This window comes from Hemiscyllium ocellatum, chromosome 15, assembly GCF_020745735.1.
Source record: "Hemiscyllium ocellatum isolate sHemOce1 chromosome 15, sHemOce1.pat.X.cur, whole genome shotgun sequence".
NCBI lineage: Eukaryota > Metazoa > Chordata > Chondrichthyes > Orectolobiformes > Hemiscylliidae > Hemiscyllium > Hemiscyllium ocellatum.
Window position 1 is genome coordinate 54469346 of NC_083415.1, and position 23370 is coordinate 54492715.

The 23370-nt window shown below is 39.4% G+C and overlaps 1 protein-coding gene across 1 annotated transcript in view; it reads left to right on the plus strand.

The window, feature by feature from the left end:
• Window positions 1-23370, plus strand: part of LOC132822983 (DNA topoisomerase 1-like) — a 69437-nt gene that overhangs the window by 38672 nt on the left and 7395 nt on the right. The window contains exons 9-18 of the mRNA XM_060836479.1: window positions 3530-3645; window positions 10318-10439; window positions 11297-11419; window positions 11764-11951; window positions 13326-13470; window positions 14159-14302; window positions 15164-15349; window positions 16823-16891; window positions 18477-18591; window positions 21490-21617. Of these exons, the coding sequence (XP_060692462.1) occupies window positions 3530-3645; window positions 10318-10439; window positions 11297-11419; window positions 11764-11951; window positions 13326-13470; window positions 14159-14302; window positions 15164-15349; window positions 16823-16891; window positions 18477-18591; window positions 21490-21617 (1336 nt within the window). The remainder of the gene's footprint in view (window positions 1-3529; window positions 3646-10317; window positions 10440-11296; window positions 11420-11763; window positions 11952-13325; window positions 13471-14158; window positions 14303-15163; window positions 15350-16822; window positions 16892-18476; window positions 18592-21489; window positions 21618-23370) is intronic.

Genomic DNA, 23370 nt, shown 5'->3' on the forward strand with positions numbered 1-23370 from the left:
TTCAGCTTCTCCCTATATCTCAGATCCTCCAACCCTGGCAGCATCCTTGTAAATCTTTTCTGAACCCTTTTCAAGTTTCACAACATCCATCTGATAGGAAAGAAACCAGAATTGCACGTAATATTTCACCAGTGGCCTAACCAATGTCCTGTGCAGCCGCAACATGACCTCCCAACTTTGTACTCCATATTCTGACCAATATAGCAAAGCATACCAAATGCCACCTTCACTATCCTATCTACCTGCGACCCCAATTTCAAGGAGCTATGAACCTGCATTCCCAGGTCTCTTTGTTCAGCAGCACTCCCAAGGACCTTACCATTAAGTGTATAAGTCCTGCTAAGATTTGCTTTCCCAAAATGCAGCACCTCGCATTTATCTGAATTAAACTCCATCTGCCACTTCTCGACCCATTGGCCCATCTGGTCAAGATCCTGTTGTAATCTGAGGTAACCCTCTTCGCTGTCCACAACACCTCCAATTTTGGTGTCAGCTGCAAACTTGCTAACTGTACCTCTTATTCTCGCATCCAAATCATTTATGTAAATGACAAAAAGTAGAGGACCCAGCACCGATCCTTGTGGCACTCCACTGGTCACAGGCCTTCCGTCTGAAAAAGAACCCTCCACCACCACCCTCAGTCTTCTACCTTTGAGCCAGTTCTGTATCCAAATGGCTAGTTCTCCCTGTATTCCATGACATCTAACCTTGCTAATCAGTCTCCCATGGGGAACCTTGTCGAATGCCTTACTGAAGTCCATATATATATATATCACGTCTACTCTGCCCTCATCAATCCTCTTTGTTACTTCTTCAAAAAACTCAATCAAGTTTGTGAGACATGATTTCCACACACAAAGCCTCGTTGACTATCCCTAATCAGCTAGACAGACCTATGAAGGGAAACGAGGTTAGGACATTACTGAACCAGCTGTTTTTTAAAATAACAATTGACAATGTGGTCATGGTATCATTTGATTGTTAATTCTAGATTTCATTGCAAGATTCAAACCTGGGTCTCTACTGATAATACCACTAGGTGATCACCTCTCCAAATTGTCTGTCTTTCGATAGTTTGACATTCCTTCAGTTCTGAATCTGTACATCTCTTGCCTGTTATTTATAGCTGTATTTTTAATTTTACATTCTGGGTTCAAAACTTTTGAGTGTCCTCCCTAAAGACCCCTCTCAGTATGATTGTCTCTTATCTCCCTTCTGAAGAAGTCGCTCAGTGGAAATCTATAAAGTGACTCAATACCATAGTTTCTGGGGAAATTGGGAATGGGCAGATCAATGCTGTTTACATCCAGAAAATAACTAGAAGAAACTGTTCCCTTTTTAAGAAACTCCTTGAAAACAAATGAGCTCTGAATCACCTGCCTTTTTGCCTCCTCCTTTGGACTCCGCTGTTGTTATTGTTTAAGTTCCTGTGAAAGGCCTTGGGACATTTTACCTCTACTGAAGGCTCCCATTTATAATCACACCTCTTGTTTTGTTTTCGTTTACTGAACCATTTGTGGTGTGATTATCCCATGAACAGGAGGAAGTAGCTTGGCTTTAGTATTTAAAAAGACACAACTAGACTTCAGTTTGCTTTTGGAGCTGAGGGGATGGGGGGGAACGGTGGCATTTAAATGTTTGAGTGCTAGCTCTTTAGAACTGAGGTCACTGTTCTGTTTAGCTATGTTGGTGACCTCTTTCTGCGTTGATACACTAGGCATTGCTATTAGCCTTCTGATGTGATCCCATCATCTTGCTGCTTTAATCTTGGGAGGCATCTACATGAGGGAAGCTTTTGCCACATTAAAATGGTCCATTTTATCAGTTTTAACTTCCCCAGCTTATTTTTGGTGACCAACGTGAGGGATATGAATGTTGAGAAATATTTAGGCTTTCCACACTTTGTGAATAGAATTGCATTAAGCTGATTTATTCTGTGTGCCAATTTTGTGGCCACTTGCCAATTTTCAAGGGAAATGTTTCTAAAAGGTTTATTAAAGCTTTACCTTGCCTTACTTGCAGTTTAGGTCTCCTTAAGGAAAAATATTATTTTGTTGGACGTAGTTCAAAGAAGGCTTATTAGGATGATTCCCGAAATGGAGGGATTTGTGTTGTGAACGAAGGTTAAATAGGTTGTGACTCTACTCCCTGGAGTTTAGAAGAGTGAATGACCTCATTGAAACATAAAGGCTTCCTGAGTGACTTGGCCATGTAAATGCTAAGGATGTTTCCCTTCGTGGAAGTGTCAGACCACTGGACATAGTCTCAGAATAAAGGGATGCCAAGTTAAGACTGAGATGGAGGAATTTTCTTTTGAGCATTGAGTCTTTTTGGGATCCTCGCCACAGAGCTATAAGAACAAATTTTTTTTCGTATTATTAAAGCTGAGAGATTATGAGGAATTGAGGGTTATGAGTAAAGAGCTGGAAAGTGTATGAGAGGAGTGTCAGATCAGTTATGATCTTATTGAATAGCAGAGCAGGCTCATGGTATTGAGTGGCCTGCTCCTATTTATTTTATAGTCTGTATTAATCTAATGCCACTACAGTTGGAATTAAGGCTGGTGTTATGAATCTACTGATGTTACATTGGTGTTACATTGATATTTTGCAATCTTCACTCTGATGTCAAATGGATAAAAGGGCATGCTTTTGAAATTTTTTAAATCCCTGTACAATGGTTTAAGTTGGCTTTCTGCCAGTATCTCTAATGCATCTGTTGAGCATATCTCTGCTTGTGCTTGATTGTAGGTCTGTCAAGAGTTCTTCTGCTCCAAGCTGCATTTGAGATCTTGAAAGGTCTTCCAGTTTGTTTTTTGGAGAATGCAAATACAACATCTTGACAGTAAAACAAGCTGCCACTGCATTAGAGTCATAGAATTATGCAACCCAGAAGGCGACTTTTCTGACTTCTGGCTGTACTGGCTTTTTAAGCTTTCCGATTGGACAGTAGCCCTGTCGTCACCTTATTGATATAATTCCACGAAATTTTTAATTTTGTCATCTGTGTGGCTGCTTTCCAATTTTTATGGAAAGCCAACTAAACCATTAATCTAATGTCTCCTCCATCAGAATTATGGCAGCTTTTTGCCTTTCCCATGAAAGTTATTGAATTTCACCACTTTGTCAGTCAGTGCATTATGGGTCACTTTTTTATCTTTTAAATTGTCACCCTGTCGCGATCTTCTATTCCACCTTCTTAAATCTAAAATCTTAACGAATAAATTAAGAAAAATTCATCCGAGTTAACTTGGTAAGGGGAAGAATGATGTGTGTTTTGTTTCTGACCACATTTGAGTTTAAAGTGTTTTATCTCACAGCTGGAGAGTATTGCAAGGACTGAGTGTAGGACTGTGAAAGGAGGCTAACTATAATTTCTTTACCAACCGCAATTTTGTACTGGTCCTTTTCAGTGAATGAAATAGAATTAGATTGCGAGTTAACTGTTGCTTCATGTAGGACTGCTAGATGGGGTCTGCCATGCTGGATAGATCACGTGCTTGATTCTGATTTTTCTCTCCCTAATGCAGGTGGGAGGAAGAACGTTATACCGATGGTGTGAAATGGAAATTCCTGGAACATAAAGGACCTGTATTTGCTCCACCCTATGAGCCACTCCCAGATAATGTTCATTTCTATTATGATGGTAAGCTTGCAGTTTTGTACATACTGGCACCTCTCTAAATGAGGATGAAGGAGTGGCTAAGAAGCAACAAAATGAGTTTAAGCAAAAGTGTCACTAATTCAGTTGGTGATAACGTTACAACCATGCTTGATTTTCAACTTATAAAACTTCAATTCACAGTATATTTGGTTGTAACCGCCCCTGTGTTTTAGTTCTAAATAATGCCCATACCCTTTCTTTCTAGAATAATGACTGGATAGTAATTGAAGCTTCAAAGAGCATTGTTTCGTTTACAGGTAATGGTTGATTTTTGACTCCTCTCGTGACTTAGTCTGTTGATTATCTCTCCTATCCCATGGGTAGTGTTGGCCACTATCTTTGTTCATCAAGAACACCACCTTTTTTTTATATTGCTTATGTCTGTTTTAAATGATGGTGCTTTTTTTTCAAGCATCATCCCCTCTCCTGGCCTTTAATTCTGATGCAGCTTCCAAATGAGGATGTCAAGGTAGTGCCAAAACCTAGTTGAAAGAATAACTCGGCTTCATTTTTGCATAGCCGAGCAATCACTTTTGTTCATTCCATTACTGTCATCTGTGAACTCATTCACTAGATGTACCGGAGCCTTGAAGCGCACCTGAAGCATCCTAACGTTGACAATAGGATATGTATTGAGGCCCCATGTTGTATTTAATGTCAAACAGTATGGATGTCTCTCATTGTGGACTTACTGTTCAGAGTCCATGATCAGCACGTGTGACTTGTCTGAGCTTTTCAGAAAATATATCCTAATTGAGAAATCTTTTACAGTGAAATTAATAAACATTTGAGCAGTTTTGGCTCGTGGAACTAAATGAAAATGCAGTGGCTGCACTTGAAGGGAATTGAGAAACTTGTTGGTTTTGAAAGTCTCTATCTTTGGATAGACAGCAGTGTTGCATTCCTATTGGTAGCTAGTTTAATACCTCGCTCAGTATATGGTCTGGTTCTAACAGCATCGCACCCATTCTTTTTTAAAGGTAAGAGACATTCGGATGGATACATGAATAGGAAAGGTTTGGAGGGATATGGGCCGGGGCAAGCAGGTGGGTCTAGTTTAGTGTGGGATGGCTGGTTGGACTGAAGGGTCTGTTTCTGTTTCTGTGCTGTATGACTCTTGTTTTTGTTCTGAAGGCAGTTGTACTTGCAGCAGCCATAGGTGATTCCTCGGTGTTACTTGGTTCCCAGCTTCTTGTTTATGTTGCTCTGCATGTGAAGTTATAAACCACAAAGTAGGAGGAGCACACTGGGACCTTGCAGGCATGTTATTGTCACATTACATGCAGTTGCGGCCCTGTAGTCGCAGTACAGCTGCAATAAACTTGACTATCTGACTCATGGAACCCTATTGTTGGGCTGAAATCTTCATTTTTGCTTGGTTGGTACATTGAGGTTTGTTGCACGTTCCCACCTAATTCCCATGGAGGTTTAAAGAGACATTAAAAGTTATAGCCTTTCAGGAAGGAGCCACAACTGCACTTTAAAGAGAAATCCACAGTCTTGAGTGGGGAAGAACTTCATGTTCACTTTTTCAAAGTTGAGTATTTTTTTTAAAAAAAGGTAATTTCATGAGCAGATAATGATCTTGGTAATGGGAAACAATTAACCCAAGATAATTGCTTGATTTTAAATTGAAACCTCAATTTGGGTTAAACGAATCATGGTCCAAAAGGCAAGATGCTGAGTAGCAGCTGAACACTTCAAAATGATTTGGCCTGAAGTTTCCTAAATGAATATTACTACAGGTGGTTCTCCTATAATGTGGTAGTTGCTTTCCCATGCAACACAGTGTTACAGAAAATTGTGCAATATAAATAATGGGACCTGTGGGAATAACATGGTTGGGGTGAATCACCAAATATAACAAATTGAAACAAAAATAGTAGTTAGCCTAACACAAAGGATAGCACAATCTAAGTAAATCTTTCAATCATGTTTTAATGAAATAATGCAGTAAATTTAACGCTTCAACACAGTTCACTGACTACAGCACTATACCTTTCACAAAGCTCTTCAGAAATGCTGCTCACGTGAAGCCGATATGGAAGTCCAGTCCTCTTTGAGATTCTCCCCCGGTTTGGAAAATAAAGTTCCTTCTAAATGGTAGACTACAGTTCCTGGTGTCAAGGCTTGCAGAACTGATTGCATTTCTGATTTTGGCTGCACACACTGAATTTGCATTTTGCTAACACAAGATCATGAGGCTGGGTTTTGCTATTCAGCTAGTGCAGGATGCAATTGCATAATAGCAAACAGTTAGGAGGTCATGTTGCAGCTGTACAGGACATTGGTTAGGCCACTTTTGGAATTTTCCATGCAATTCTGGTCTCCTTCCTTGAAAGGGTTCAGAAAAGATTTACAAGGATGTTGCCAGGGCTGGAGGATTTGAGTTATAAGAAGTTAGATAGGCTGGGGCTGTTTTCCCTTGAGTGTCGGAGGCTGAGTAGTGACCTTACAGGTTTATAAAATCATGAGGGGCATGGATAGGATATATGTTTGGAATGAGCTTACAGAGGAAGTGGTGGAAGCTAGTACGATAGCAGCATTGAAAGGGCATTTGGATGGGTTATGAATAGGAAGGGTTTTGAGTGATTTGGGCCGGGTGCTGGCAGGTGGGACTAGATTCGGTTGGAATATCAGGTCGGCGTGGACTGGTTGGTCCAAAGAGTCTGCTTCCGTGCTGTACATCTCTGACTCTTATGAGGAGTTCTCATTATATTTTAAAAAGTCTGTAATTCACAAATCATGTTACAACCAAATTGTGTTTAATAAACATTGTGTAATGGGAGAATAACCTGTAGTTAGACAAATCACTGCTGGGATTTAATATTGAGGTCACAGGTTGTACCATCTACTCTAATTCAGTACTCACCTATGTCAGACTCTGCCTTGTTCCCAACACTAATTTATCTGAATTGTTTCATGTCATGTTCATGGAAAGGCCTGATTTGGTGAGTCACTCTATCAATGAGCACAAAGTATAGCAGTTGCTGTAGGGTGTATGAATCAACCTTTATCTGTTGAAAGGTGTGTCACTTTCATGTGGTAAGCTAATATTCAACTCTGTTTCCTGCACTTTGCAATATTTTTAAACCATTTCATTACCATTTATCAAGAAGCATTCTTCCATTTCTCTTATCCCTTTTCTCCTCTGTTCCAGTGCCCACCCTGCACAACTCTCGAGCATCTTTAAAACATGGTGAATGCACAGCGATTTGTGCCATTCTACTAAAATTGGGAAATGAGGGGGGGGTGGGAGGTGGATCGTGCATAGTTTTGACATTGCTTGTGGGAAAGTTTATCACTCAGGCACCATATGTTGCTCGTGTGCATTCCTGCTTCTTGGCATGAGCTGGCTGATATGTAACTCGGACTTGCTGAATGCCATTGGTTTGTTTTTATCATAATGCGACAAATTTCACTTGCATAGCTGCCCTTCATACAGAATAAAATGCCTCAGTGATTTTAAAATAGTCCAAGGCAGAGGGGTTGTGATTGTAGTGAAACTATTCAATTTGGAATGTGGAATTATTTTCCCCAGAAGGTTAAATCTATTGGAATTTTCAACATTACTCCATCTTAATTTATTGTTGGGCAAGAATATCCAGGAATTTGGAGCTAAGGTGGATAGATGCTGTTAAGGTTCAAATCAGCTATAATCGAATTGAATGATGGGTTCAATGAATGGCCTGTTTCTGTCTCTATGGCACAAGAAGGAAACTGCAATGGATATAGTGAATACCTGAAATTCTTCCAACAGTAGGAGGAGTTAGTGAATAGTGGGAGTAATTGAGAGTGCATACATATTCAGTTTGAGGTAGCCTGCTGATTGACATGTTTGAAGTTGACTCAATTCATTGGGGTGAGTGAGGCCAATGGAGATGGAGACATGGCAAGCTGATGAAAGCATTAGAAATTTGTCAGTGATATAAACCTGTATTCTAGCAGTAGAGAAAGTATCCAGGCACAAGTACAAAACACATAAGGATTTGTTCTGTGAGTGAGTAGGGGCGGGTGGCCACTTTGGAATAAAGACTGAAAAAGGTAACCTCGTCTTGGAGTGGAATAAAATTAATGTTTGTTACTTTGTTTGAATTGGCAGGTTAGCAGGTTGCTTTTGAATTCCTTGGACTTCTAAAACAATTCCGAATCTTTTGTGCACATTATTTTATCTCGTCATGCACAACTTGCCATACTGATTTTTGAATCTGTGACCTTGCTGATTTGGTGGTGCAGTGCCATAAACCAGAACCTTTTTTTTTGGTTGCCTGTCAGATATATCTTCATTCCAAATGTTAAATCTACACCATGGAACTTGGCAAAGTAATACCTAGAGGATTGGACATAAACTATACTGTTTAAAAAAAAGATTATCATTACTACCTTCTTAGCTTTGCCCATTCGTACAAACCCAGTTCATTGAGTGGCCATGACTGAGGGATGGAAAATTCTTCTTTCAAACCCAGGGCAGTAGCTCTTCCTGTGCTTTGGATCCTGTCCCCAGGGCCAAGAGGTACTGATGACCTGTGCTAGTATATCAATTTGACGCTGAGAGGTGACCTTCTAGAAGTTTATAAGATCGTGAGGGGCTGGACAGGATGAATAGCAGAGGTCTTTTTCTCAGGAAAGGCGAGCTAAAAGCAGAGGGCATAGGTTTATGGTGACAGGGGAAACCTATTTGTAAAAGGTACCTGAGGGGCAACGTTTTCGTGAGCGGGTGGTGTGTGTATGGAATGAGTTGCCAGAGGAAGTGGAAGAGACTGGTATACTTACAAAATTTAAAAGGCATCTTGTGTTTTATAAGCAGGAAGGGTTTAGAGGCCAAATGCTGGCAAATGGGACTAGATTAATTTAGAATATCTGGACAAGTTGGAGCAAAAGGTCTATTTACTTGCTGTACATCTGAAAGTTTCTGCCAAGCAGTATAGTTCTGCTTTTGGGAAAGTTTCTTTTAACATGTTAATGCACTTGGGGAACATTAACTAAAAATGCTGAAATACCTTGTAATAAATATTCTCTTGGTGAATTTAAAGCAGTATCCCGCACATGAATATTGTAGAAGGTTATAGCATCTGTAGTCAACTAGATATAAAGGTTTTTTACAGCTTGTAAGACGAGATTTACATCCGCTTATGTTTTTCTGTTGCTGTAAATTGATAGCCCATCATTTGAGCGCAAACTTGATTTCACGATACAGTAAACTTATTACCTCAACGCTTTTGAACAGAAGGTAAGGTTCCCTCGACACCATCCCCATTCAGACACTCCTGCCATGGGAGCAGTATAAGGTGAATACAGAGGAAAGACGACACCTACTTTTTTAAAACGCTAAAATTGCTTTTGACACCGATCCTTATTGCTTCATTGCTGCTCTATGCTCTACATGTGAACCACATTAAAGCAAATTTAAGGCAGCTAGACTTTTTTCTTCTTTTGTCTTTTTTTCTTCTCCCATCTGCCCATGGACATGTTATTGTACTTCCTGAACTCCCCTTTTCACATCTGGTGTGCACATGTATGTGCTCTGACAGGAAGAATAAGAAGGTGAGTGCTGTGTAGAAGCTGTACTGATGTTGGAATACCTTTTTACAAAGATTCAAGTTGAAATTGTGCACTGATTTGTGTAAAGGCTTATAGAGTATTAATTGTGAAGGGAATTCTTAATTGTAATGGGGTCGTCACCTCTAGACCTTCCAACCAAAGCAGCAGGGACGCGAGTCTTTTTTCTTATTTCTGAATATATGGTTCTATAGCAAACAAGCTTTGGGCATAAGCAATCCTGTTCATACCAGGTAGGAGTCTACATAAGAAAGCTTCCTCCAATTTCTTGCCTCTCTGTGCGGCAACCAAAAATACTAGAGTGTTTGTGAACCACTTTTTTTGTTACCTTCAGAGCAAGATATTGACAAAACTTCTATTAAATAGATGCATTACATGAATGTGATCAAAACAAAATATTTGCACCATATGGTACAAGGAGATGAGGTGACGATGACAAAAAGCTTAGTTAAAGTGGTGAGCTTGAAGGACCATCTTAAAGATGAAAACAGATGAAGAAGTTTAAGCATGTAGTTCCAAAATTGGTCTTAAGCAATTGAAAGTTGTGGGCAGTTGCAAATGGTGGAGTATCTAAAATTAGAATTGTTTAAGGGGCCATTACTGGAAGAGAACTGAACCGACCTTTGGGGCTGTAGATTGGAAGTGATTAAAAATCTTGTAGGTGAAAGGACAGGGTGATGAGTGTTGAGGTCAGGGGATGTGAAAGATAGTTGTAATTTTTTTTTAAAAACCCTAATTGCAAGTATTGCTTACACAGATCCCTATGGTTTTGAAAGTGAAGTGCTGGTCTAGTCTGCAGATGAGACGGGCATATTGAAACAACGTGGCCCATCTTTTTAATCTGCATCTAGTTATTCTAAATGTAACCTTCAAGTGTACATGGTACTGATTCAGGCACCTCAGCAACGCTCTCCTTTGTTTCAGTGCAGATTGAATGTCCTGTTTTTTATGTCATGAGGTTTCAATTTTTGTGGTTAAAACCACACATTTCAAGATACTAAGCTTGAGAATGATTTGGAGCAGTGTTTAAAATATATTAACAGTTGGATTCATCCTCCCAGTCTTTTGGTGTATAATTTCAACATTTCTTCTTAGGGAAACCTATGAAGCTGAGCCCTCAGTCTGAAGAGGTTGCCACATTCTTTGGTAAAATGCTTGATCATGAGTATACTACGAAAGACATCTTTAGGAAGAATTTCTTCAAAGACTGGCGGAAGGTATGTTCAAAAGGGCTAGCTTTGGATTTTGGGCGATATTTATTAAAAGCAGTCTTGGAGTATTGAAATCCTAGATTTTAGCATCTGGCTGTGCTTACATCTAAGCTGTAGATGTGGCTTTAGGTTAAAATGCAATCTGAAAAATGGCAGTGCAACAGTCCCAAAGTGCTGCACTGGCATATCGGTCTATGTTTGTGTTTTTTTTTGTGTGCTCAAGTTCCTGATTTGACACTTGAATTTACAACCTTCTGATTCAGTTGACTGCTACCTGCAGCCGCAGCTGACCCCCAGTTTGGCTAGAGTTTCAACAGAGGAGTTTTGAATTATTTTTCTACTTAGAGATTATACGTTATAAGTAGAACTCTTTTTCTGACACCAAATATGTTATCTTAGCCTGCTGGAAACCTCCTCCCTACCTTTTATCTTAGCCTGCTGAACACACTTTCCTGATTCCTGATGAAGGGCTTATGCCCGGAACATCGAATTTCCTGTTCCTTGGATGCTGCCTGACCTGCTGCGCTTTTCCAGCAACACATTTTCAGCACCAAATATTTTGGTCAAGATCAGGATTCAACAAAGTAGAAGTTACCTAAGGAGTACCAGTTGACATCCTGTTTGGAATGGGTTTGGTCCGCCGTGGTGGTTGATGCTTAGACTGGAGCCTAGTTAGAAATGCTGCTTGAAGTTTGTGCTGCTTATTAGATTGGTGTGTATCACCTTGGCACACTTCAAATCTGCCAAGGTGAATCTGGCATTTTTGATTAGTTTTTTTTATGGATTTTGATATTTGAAAACTTTTTTTTATTTCGCTTGTTCCACAAATTTGTTTCTCATTTAAAGTTTCTGCTTTGATCTAGGAAATGAAACCTGAAGAAAAGGCAATCATAACGGATCTCAACAAGTGCAACTTTGAAGAAATAAACCAATATTTCAAGGCCCAGTCTGAGGCTCGAAAGCAGATGTCCAAAGAAGAGAAACAGGTTTGTTAGAGGAGATGAGTTGAGTTCTGGTGTGTGGCATGCTACCATGCTGAATTCCCCTTGGTGTTAGACAATTTCATGGAGTGCTAGTAGGACAGCCGTAATTAATTTCAGCTCTGCTTTAAGGAAGAGAGATGTGCACCATGGATTTGCCTTCCTGCTTAAAGAGTAATGCTGGAAAGTATACAGTTTTTTGTGTCGATGATTTTGGACTTCACCATGGTACCTTCAACTGGTCTATCTTGACCATTGTTGTTCTTCTTCAAATATAAAGAATTGCCTTGTTCAGGAAAAGACAAGTAAAGAAATGTAGCATTAGTATTAATCTCGCAATTGTTTTCTAGAAACTAAAAGAAGAAAATGAAAAGCTTCTACAAGAGTACGGGTTTTGTATAATGGACAACCACAAAGAGCGGATTGCGAACTTCAGGATTGAGCCACCAGGACTCTTCCGTGGCCGTGGTAACCACCCAAAGATGGGCATGCTGAAAAGAAGGATAAGGCCGCAGGACATAATCATCAACTGTAGTAAGTGAGTATCTGAGTGGAAGCCTGAGCATGTACTGTTGTGACAGGACTTCACTGCTCATCCAAAAGATATGGTTCGAGCCCAATTGAGGCTGAACCATACAGATCAACAGAGTATATGAATCAATCCTGTTCTGTGCTGAGTTAACTACCCTTGACTGAAGCATCATTACCTGCACTAGGGGACAGATTGAATCTGGCAGTGTTTTCTTTCTTAAATTCAATTCACTTCCTGCTGCTGTGAAACTTGGATTCTGGTTGAGAACACAATGATCTGTTGTGTCATCAACAATTGCTTTCTAGCCTTGTACATGTCAGATGACCACAGGCACGATTCAAAGTCTTTAGGAATGGACAACAAATGCTGGCCACGCCAGAGAGACTCTCAAACTGTGAAAGAATTTTAAAATGTACAAGATGGAACTGTGAGGGGATATTTCTGAGTTTTGGTTAGAATATAACTAAATTCACTTCTGTTAGAGAGTGATCTCATTTATTTAACAGCAACATTTATGTAACTTTATGGAAAAGATCAGACCAAGAATTTGTTGTACAAACCCAAGGCTGAGTCATTTTTTAAGGCATAGTTGGTTGGTTAATGGGCAGAAATACAACATTTCTCACTTGGACTAAGAGGTAAACACCCCCTTTTATAGAGTAGGGCAAAGAGGGCTACATTAATAAAATGGACTATTCATTTCTGAATATTGCATATTATGTAATTTTCCAAGACTGGTCTTAGCATTTCAGATCAGCCTTTGTGCTAACTGTTGAACTGATTCTCCTGAGAGAGCGGTCATTGAAAAGCTCGGTGGGTATTCCTGGCTAGTTCTGGTTGCCAATCATAATTCTCCCAGATAGAAAGACACTGGCTAGCTTCTTGCTGCTTGCAGTGAAAAGACCCTCCACAGTCTTTACTTGCTGTATAAATGTTGATGCTTCCCTCCAGTGGTGAAGAACACATAATACAGCAGAAAACAACATCACGTTTTGAATCCTTGACCAAATTTGAGATTTTCACCATTTTTTAATATATTGTTTTGGAAATACTGCTCTGGATTGCAGAGAACAGGAATTTAAATCCATAAAAGTATGCAGGTAAAGTCATTGAGGGGCTGAGCTGCCCTGCTGCAGAATAAGATGGGGGAAGTTAATGGCTGAATTTAGGAGAAATGACTGTAGTTGTCAGCCTAAAAGCATCATTTTTTTGCTTATGTTATTATTAAAAGCATTTTTACTAACACCCCAATACATGAATTAATAGAGATAATGGTAATTTTTAACATGCAGTAAGATAATTATGGCAGCAGTTTGTTGACAAGTAACTGAGTGGTCTAAACACCCCACTTCCAACCTCTTTCTTTTTTTTAATCTCCAGGGACTCCAAGATTCCATCACCCCCTGCAGGCCAGAAGTGGAAGGAGGTACGACATGACAACAAAGTGACTTGGCTAGTGTCATGGACTGAGAACATCCAGGGCTCCATCAAATACATCATGTTGAACCCCAGCTCCAGAATTAAGGTATCACAAGCACATGAGACTGGGAGCAATGATTAACTCTTGTATTAGGTGATTCTTTTAAGAGTTATATTTTTGCAGAGCTTCCACAAGACTAAATTCATGAATGCTGAGGCAAGCTTTCCTCATCTTGTAAATATCAATGCCACGAACTGGAAAATATTGCTGCTGAACTGTGAAGCTGGCTAGTAATGATAGGTGATGGGCATGTCGGCATTTTGCAAGACAAACAACTCCTGTAGAAATATGAACAGCAAGTGCAGATAGCTTGTTTTGTCTTTTGTTGGCCATTATACTTCTGGTACACTCCACTTAATTTATCCTTGCAACAAGTGTTGTTGTCATAGTGTGAAGGTCTTTTGTCAGCAAGCAAAAAGACAGTGGATTCAAAAGTAAATCTGTTGAAATTTAAATTTCAAAATGTTAATCCAAATCATTTCCTGCCTTGTCATATGTAGTGGCAGTATGTAATCTGGGTAGAAGGCATTTCCATTAGATGAATAGCCTGTTTTGAAGCCACACTGTTGCCATTGCTTTTTGTTAGCATGCCATTTAATTATAGTTTGAGCAGTTTTTCCACTACTTGGTATCACTGTCCAGGGCCTAGGTCCTTGTATATCAATCAGTAGCCAATGAGCCATCGCTTGTCACCACAGTTTTCAAAAACTGCCTGATTGTTCTGCATAAATAGGGTGAGAAGGATTGGCAAAAATATGAAACTGCTCGGACGTTAAAGAAGTTAGTGGACAAGATACGTGCGCAGTACAGGGAGGACTGGAAGTCAAAAGAGATGAAGGTCCGGCAGCGTGCTGTTGCACTTTATTTTATTGACAAGGTGAGTATAGAATATTTTTGTTAGATGAGCTTTGTAGAAAGAGTTCTTGTGTATCTAACTAGTAAGAGCTTGTGCATCACCAGCATAGGCCTCTTAAACCGAACTCATGCTATTTGTTCTTTTTAACAAAAGCACATGCAAGTATTTGATTATTGTCCACAAACTGCATATAATTAAATAAAATTGACAGTGAGATTCTTGCATGCCTGGTTCCAATTCTTATGGAGGTGGAATTGGGTAGTAGGGATGGAGGGCGTGTGAACCACAACTTGATGCTTTAATTTTAGATTCCTGCATACTGCATCATCGCTCTATTCAAAAGAAATATCAATCTGTACACCTGAATTTAATGGACAGAAAGACAAAGTTAAATTTGCCTCTCTGGTTAATGGCTTGATATGACATTGCTACAAATAACCGTGGAAGAAAGGGCAAAGTTTAATGGGGCTGCCATTGTAACCATTGTTCAGTCTACCTCTGTTCAGTTGTCAGCTTAGCTTACTGATCTTGTCTATCTGCAATGTCTCTAATACCAAGCCCTTCTTTCCCCCTTAGACCTCTGTATATGAAGTGTTACGTGCTATCTCAGAATTAGTTTATATTCAATACTTTAGAAAGGTGAAAGGAAGAAGTTGTATTTGCATATTGTTTTCACAATTTCAGGATGTTCCAGTGCTATGGTACACCACTGAAGCACATTTTCAAAGTGTAGTCTGTCATAAAGAAACATTTTGGATGTTTTCTCATAATCATTCATAACTGCAGAATCATTGTATATGAGGTGGGGTCCAGGAACATTTTTATGTATCATTAACTGTCATTCTGTTGCTGTGCTCTTTTTGTTTTCTCCTCACTTCATAGCTAGCTCTGAGAGCTGGGAATGAGAAAGAAGAAGGTGAGACTGCAGACACCGTGGGTTGCTGCTCGCTTCGAGTAGAGCACATAAACCTGCACGTTGAGCTTGATGGTCAGGAATATGTAGTTGAATTTGACTTCTTGGGTAAAGACTCCATTCGATATTACAACAAAGTGCCAGTGGAGAAAAGGGTAAGGTTTGGTGCTGTTGTATATTTTCTTCCCAATTTACTTTCACTATATGCTCACTGTCAGTGACAGTGTGTAACTGAGCCAGGCTCAGCCAGGTCCCAAGGTTCATCCATCCACCATGCCTGAGTTTGTGCCAAATTAACTGATTTGTGGTGAGGTGGCTGTATGGGTACCAGAACTAGGCTCCCACTCTTAATGGCTGTCCAGCATTCCCAAGTGGAACTTTGGAATACTGGGTGAGAAATAAGATTACACTCCATTGTGAGGCCTTTGATAATTAAATGGCCCACTGCTACTCAATTATCACATTTGGCCGTCTTCATGCAATACTGCTGACACAAGGAGCCGGGCTTGGGGGTGCGGCAAAGGGCCATTTGTGAAAGCATTCTTTTCTTATTTAAACGATTGTACACCATCTGTAGTTTCAAGATTATACAACTTGGGGCTGAATTTAAGTGATCCCTGGTTATATTATTGCAATGACTTGATATCTATAGGCGTTCAGACATTTGCATATGGATGGAATGTCTTCATCAGCTAGGTTGGTATGGAGCTATTTTCTGCAAATTGCCCCTTAGACATATCCTTTGACTCTCAGTGGTTCAGGTTTAGCACTCTCCATGCCAAATTAGTGGCATAAATCAATTCTCTGAAAGTGGTTCTCTAGACTGTTCTATGATGAAGCTGAAATTCTTTTTTGAACCGAAAGAACTGCAAATGTTGGAAATCGGAAATTAGAAACAAAACCATTAAATTACTGGGAAAGCTCAGCAGGTCTGGTAGCATCTGTGGAGAGAAATCAGAAAAATTATTTTTAGTTTGGTTTCATTTTAGGCTGAAGGAAGCTTATTTGTCGTTCACTGTTGGTCTTGATTTTGTGTGTTTCAATATTTGGTATGTATCTTGTACGTACCTACAAGTATTACGTAAGCTTTAAAGCCAGTTAAAAGGGTTGTTGACCTGACTACGTCTGGTTGATCTTTCTAGTGTTGTCAGTCTGTTTTAAAGCAAACTTGTAGCCCTGAAGGTTTGGCTTTCATGTTTGTTTACCCACCTCCATAGTACACCCAGTGCTGCAGTGCACCGTACAGTCTGTACTTAATTAATTTCTGCCATGGCACTTTGGCTGGTGTTGCATAACTTGAAATGAACTTCTGTGATTTTTCTCCTGAAATTTGCTGTGTGGGATGCATGTTGCGTATGATTATTACTGTATGGAATTATAAACTGTGTTACCTAAATGCAAAATCTACCATATCAAAGCTAGTGTCGCACATTATCAATTTATATGAATTTGAAGAATCCTGTAAAGTTTACTTTAGTCACTTACTTTACAGGATTAATTAAGAAAGCATAGAAAGGAAAGTGTGCCAACAAGGCATGGTTTCCGAGGGAGCTGATCTAGCAAGTTTTGATTTTTGAAATGAATTGGTTCGGTGGGAAAGTGCAATGCCTCATTCTTGTCCCTTTTAGGTGTTCAAGAATCTTCAGTTATTTATGGAGAATAAGCAACCTGAAGATGACCTTTTTGACCGACTCAATGTAAGTAGTACTGCTGAGATGGCTGATGCTCGCAAGGGAAAACATAAATTGGTGAATTGCATATTTTGCTTTGTTTTTCCCCTCATTCTACTGGCTTACACAATTTCTTATGCAGTGTAACGTAACAGAAATGTAGCTCTTTCTACAGAGAAGGGTCTGTTGTCCCTTCATTACAAGGTTAATAGGATCGTTAAGGCATACAGGACATTGTCTTTATCAGTTGAGGTGCAGATTAAGAACAGGGAACTTATGTTGGAGCTGTACAGGACTTCAGTTGGGCCGTAGTTTGGAGTACTGTGCTGTTCTGGTTCTGATAATGTAGGAAGTATGTGATTGTACTGGAGGGGATGCAGAGGAGATTCACCAGGATGTTGTCTGACTGGATAAGCTGGATTGTTTTCTTTAGGGCAGAGAAGATTGAGAGGGATCTGATTAAGAGCATGGGTAATGTGGATAGCAGCTGTTGCCCCTAGTTGAAGGGTAAATAACATAGGGTGTGCTTTAAGGTGAAAGGCCAGGAGGTTTAGAGGGAACTTTGAAGAAAATGTTTTCATAAAGGGTGGTGGGAGTCTGCAGTGCACTGACTGGGAGGTAGTTCAGCCATGTAAGCCTGCAACCTTTTTAAAAGTACTTAGATGAGCACTTTGAAATGTCAAAGCATTGAAGACCATAGGAGTTTTATAGCTTTGGCAGTACAGGCTCAATTACTGAAGGGCTTCTTCAGCATCACATGATTCTAAATCCAGAACTACTGCTTCAGCTGCAGAGAATGGAGGTCTTGTGGTGCAGACTTAAAAGGAGGAAGAAAGTTATACGTTTTCAGATCAGGTTGATGGATTTCGAATGAGAATTTTAATACGAAAGCAATAATTGCCACTGGTCAAGAAAACAACTTTGGTGTAGTTGGTGACCTCTTTATGAGAAATACTAGTCGTAAACTGCCTTTTCCTACTTTAAAGCTGTTCCAACTCACTTTACAACCAATAAAATACTTTCAAATTATAGTCACTGCAGTAATGCAGGAACGAAGTATAAGTGTGGCCAGGAGAGAAGGATCTATTTGTTGTTTGTTCCCTTTCTGATGTCCAGTTGAAGTTTAGTGGTGCAATTGGCAGTTGTTTGAAATGCACCTAGTCTCTCATTTCTCCTTAAGGAAAAATATATGGGCTGCATTTGGTGCTTTCACTGATCTGGGCTTCAGTAATATTCTATTAAGCAGATTTTCTGATCATAATCAATGACATAGCTAGCAGTTGAAAAGTACAAATGTACCCAATTTGTCGTCATCTAGAAACTTTGTTAGATATACATGCTGAACTTTTTATCCAGAGTGTTCACTTTTTTTGTTTTAAATGTTCAATTCCTCTATTTTCCACAGTATACAGATTTAAGCACCTTCCTGGCTGTGATGGGACGTGGTTTTCAAGTTGCTCTTGCTAGAGTGGCAAAATTCTAGAAATTTTCTGAAATCACTTTGAGAAGTGGAGGTTGTCGCTGGAGTTCGTAATGGTTGTGCAAATAGTTCTGAGTAATATGTTATTGTATACTTGTTACTGACTCCTATATTGTTTTTCTTTTTGTATAGACTTCAATCCTCAACAAACATCTCCAGGAACTAATGGACGGACTTACAGCTAAAGTATTCCGTACCTACAATGCTTCTATCACCCTGCAGCAGCAACTGAAGGAACTGACCAACCGTAAGTATAAGTTGCATTGTCATCTGTGCTGACACCATGCCAGAGGTCAGAGTTGCTCACTACGTCCTGACCCATTCTATCTAGTTCAGTAATGTTGCTGTTAGAATTGGGAAGGGGAGAAAATGATTTGCTGTTGGTTTTAACCTAAAGTGACTAAACCAGGTTCAAATGTTGTCTGGTCAAATATGGGTGGTGGTGTTTAACATGTAGAATAGTGAATTTTTTAAAATGATGCCAGATTAGTAATCTTGCAGAGGAATCAAGTGATCTAAATTGCAAAAGCACAGCTTGGTTATTTAATCCAAGGATGAGAAATTTCCATTTGATAAACTCCTGTTTTTAAATACGGAATTTACTACCTTTTTTTTTGTTTTCTCCCTGACTTTTTGCCATCTCTGCTTCAGTACTTTGAGAAGAAGGAGACAAGACCTCCACCTGGATAATGTCCTCCAGTAAAGTACTGGGAGCATGTCGCAAGGGAGATGCCACTCTGCTTTGTGCCAACCTTTAATTTAACTGTAATTCCTCATTTCATTAGGAAAGCAGGATCTATTACAAGAGGGTTCAGGGGGGATGGGGCACCAGTGGAGAGATTCAGGTGACTTGGAACAGGATAGAGGAGTGGAGCACAAATCTTAGCATGGCTTGGTTTTGCTAGGGGTCAAGAGGAGGGTCTGCTGTTTGACTTGGGTGTCAGGAGAAGAGTGGAGGGTTGAATAGAAAATCTGTTATGTGAGGATTTGGGAAGAGAAAATGCTGAATGATGACATTGCAGATGTAGTTGATAATGGCAGCTGCAAAGTAAGTATGTTGGGTGGAGGTGATTTGGGAAGAGTGACTGTGATGCTGGGGAGAGGAGCTTCACTGAATCTCCTGTCATCAGGGAATATGGGGAATCTGACTGTAATATAAATGAGTGAATTAAAATGATAGTTGAAAAGTACTTCAAACACCAGATTTTAGTATTTTTTTTAGGTCTTCAACCAATCAAGTGGCAGTTTTGTTCACTAGTGTCTAAATAGAGTCCTGGAGTGGCATTCATTCCATGGCACTCCTGACTGGTACCTTTTTTTTTAGATGATGGACAGGCTTCAGGGGGAGCAGGGTAAGAATTAGACATTGCAAGATTCTTCTTAACTGAGCTGCTCTTCTGTTGATGTGGTTGTTCCACTTCCATTAATGGTAACAGTGTTGATAGGAGAGACTTCAATATTGGTAATGCTATTGAATGTGAAGGGTAATGTTTAGATTCTCTTGTATGAGGTGGCCATTGCCTACTGTTTGTGTGAAATGAATATTATGACTACTTCTCAGCCAAGTTTCTTGTCTAGGCCCTATTTCAGTGTCTGAGGAGTTGCAAATTGTTCAGTGCTATGTACTATAATTGGAGGGAAGATCATAGATGAAAGTAGCTCAAAATGGTTAGACCTGGGGCCTCTTGTGGCACAACAGTAACATCCCTACCTCTAAGCCAGGAGGCCTCAGTTCAAGTTCCACTTGCTCCAGGGGTGTGTAATAAAATCTGAACCAGTTGATATGGAAAATTCTTGTGGTACAGTGATGGTGTCCTGCCTGTGAGTGAGGAGATCTGGATTCAACTTCCACCTGTTCCAGTAGTATATATACTTTTCTGATTGGATTGATAAGGAAACAAATCTCCCCTTGTGTAAGTGAAGGAGAGTCCAGAGGAATATTTATCCTGAGAAACGTTTGCAGAGATGTCCTTAAGCTGAGAAGATTGACCTCAAACAACCACAGCCATTTCCTTTTTGTGCTTGGTCCGATTCCAGACAGTGAATAGTTTTCTCCTTGATTCACATTGACGCCAGTTTTGCTAGGGCTCAGAAACCACATGTTGAGGGCAGTTACTCTCCCCTCTCTTCTGGATTTCAGCTGTGGTGTTCCTATAATTGAACAAAAGCTGTTATGGGGTTGAGGGCTGTATGGTCCTTATAGAACCCAGACTGACTGTCAGTGAGCAGGTTATTGCTAAGCAATGATCCATTCATTACTGATGGTCCAGAATAGACTTGGGTGACAGTTGGCCAGGTTGAATTTGTCTTGTGTTTTGTGTACAGGTTCACCTGGGCAATTTTTCACATTGTCAGGTAAATGCCGTTGTTACAGCTGTACCAGACCAGCTTGGCATTTTCAGTACCCTTGTCAGAATATTGTCAGTACACTCAGCCTTTGCAGCTCCTTCAATGGGTCCTAGAGGAGAACAAAGGAGGTTCTGTCTTCAGACCACTAAGAGTTCATGGAAAGTGAGCATCCTGGCTAAGTCAGCATCTGATGTCAAATTGGCCTTGCAGGTAGCAGTGAATTAAATATAGTGTTGAATTGAATAATGGTTTGTGAAACATTGTTATAGTCCATTGCTTTTCTTTGCATGTACATAACTGAAGTCATGTACTTTGCAAGCATTAAAAAAAATTTAAGTTCACATTGTGTTAGATGTTAGTTTGTGCAAACATAAAAACTAATGTCTATCCACTTGAAATCTAATAATTTTACCTGTTTTTTTTAAAATGACACAAAGCCATTTTCTTTTAATGAGAGATCATGAAAATTGTTAAACTGTGTAACATTGTCTCACTTTTCAGACCTTTGTTGTATTTTGCCGCTCAGCCCAAGTTAAACCCAAAGTTGATTAAACAAGTCCGTGTGTGGGAGAAGTGGCTCAGCTATTGCCGTAGTATTATTGTTGAGTATTTTGTTGTCGCTGCCATGTACTTCTGTAACACATAACCAAAGTTGAAAGGGACCCAGACTAATTGAATTGAGATAAAAGTGACTGTAGACAATTTTTTTTTAATATATTGCACTGTAGTAGCAACATTCTTGCTTCTACATTGTAGTGACTGCACAGCAACTAATATCCAAATTCTCTGTTTATAGCGGATGAAAATGTTGCAGCGAAAATACTTTCTTATAATCGTGCCAACAGAGCAGTTGCTATTCTTTGTAACCATCAGCGGGCACCTCCAAAAACATTTGAAAAGTCCATGCAAAACCTGCAGACCAAAGTGAGTATGAGCTTTTATTTTCCCATACCAAACCTTGTGCAAATAACAAAGTAGGTATTCAAAGATCTTGCTTTCCAGCTGGAGTTTTGTAAAGCCATAAGGTTTGATTTCACCCTTTACTGTTAACCGACCTTACTTCATACCACGATAGACTCTCTAGCTGGTCAAGAAAGAAGAAAGCAGTCTTGTTCCTATCAGTATCCCAGTAATTCACTGTGTTGATGTCTGGTGAGAACTGATTCTTGTCAGTTGGTGGCCAAACAATACAATGATGTGCATATCAAGAATCAGGATGATGTACTTAATATTCCTGGAACTGTACATAAGAGCATATGATTTAGAAGTAGGTATAGGCCACTCAGCTATTGACCTTGCTCAGTACTCCATAGGATCATGGTTGAATTAATTAACTTCATATTCGTGTGTTCATGATAATCTTTTATCCCCTTGCTTATCAAGAATCTGCCTCGGTATTTTGAAAGGCTCTGGTTCCACTGTCTTTTGAGAAAGAGCATTCTGAACATCTTCAGCCTTCTGTGAAAAAACATATATTTGTATGGCAGATTCTCCAAGGATATACATCTTTCCATGTCATTCTTAAGGATGTAATGTTGTAATCAAGTCACCACCTGTTTTTCTGTATTGCAGTGGATACAAGCCTAGACTATCCAATCTTGTTCTTGTTAGATAATCCATACATTCAATATACCTTTCTTTGAATTGATTCCCATTCAGTTGCTTTCCTTTCAAATAAGGAAACCAGTACTCCACACAGGAATCAGTGCCCTGTACAATTAAAAGATAATCTCCTTACTTACGTATTCAGTGTCCCTCATAGTAAATGATCACAGTAATTTGCCTAATGCTTGCTGTACCCATATATTAATCTTTTGCAAATCACATATGAGCATACCCAGATCCTCCTGCATTGTGGAGTTCTGCCGTTTCTGGCCATTTTAGAGGTTTTTAAAAATTCTTCTTGCCAAAATGTACAATTTTACATTTTTCCACATTGTCCTAAATTTGCCAAATTGTTGTCCAATTGCATTTTGCTTCATAGCTCCCATGTTATGACTTACTGTGAGCTTTTATTTTCTGCAATAGCCTTTGTGGCACACTATCCTATAGCTTTTTGCAATCCAATACAGTACATCCTCTGTTTTTCCCCATATCTCAACCTTATGTTACTACTTTGAAGAACTTCAATAAATTGGTTAACTATGATTTCCCTTTCAAAATGGTATTGACTCTGCCTGTTTAAGTTCTTTTTATTTCTAAGTGCCCTGCTACAGTTTCTTAGTTTCTAACACTTGCCCTGCAACATGTTTAAGCTAACTGGCTTGGAGCTACTTTCTGTCTCCCTCCCCTTTTTGAATAAAGGAGTTACATTTGCTATTTTCAACTTGAGTGGAACCATATTTAAATTAAAGAATTTTGGAAAATTAAAACTAATGTATCAATTTTCTCTCTGGCCACTAATGCTACCTGTACACACTCTACACCTGAGAAAATTGTTGGATACTTTGAGAGTTCCTTTCCCTTCCACTTCCAGATTTGTAGGTATTTCTGTGATATTATTTGTATCCTCTAAGGTGAAGACCATTTCAAAATGTTTGTTCAATTCAAGTCTTTGATTTTTCATTGTTTTCTATAAAACTAAGGAGGGAATTTAACAATGTTTAATCTGACTTTTTAGAATGTTCATAGAAACTGATAGTTATTTTCTTGGAAGTGGCTGTTTTTCTTTTAATTT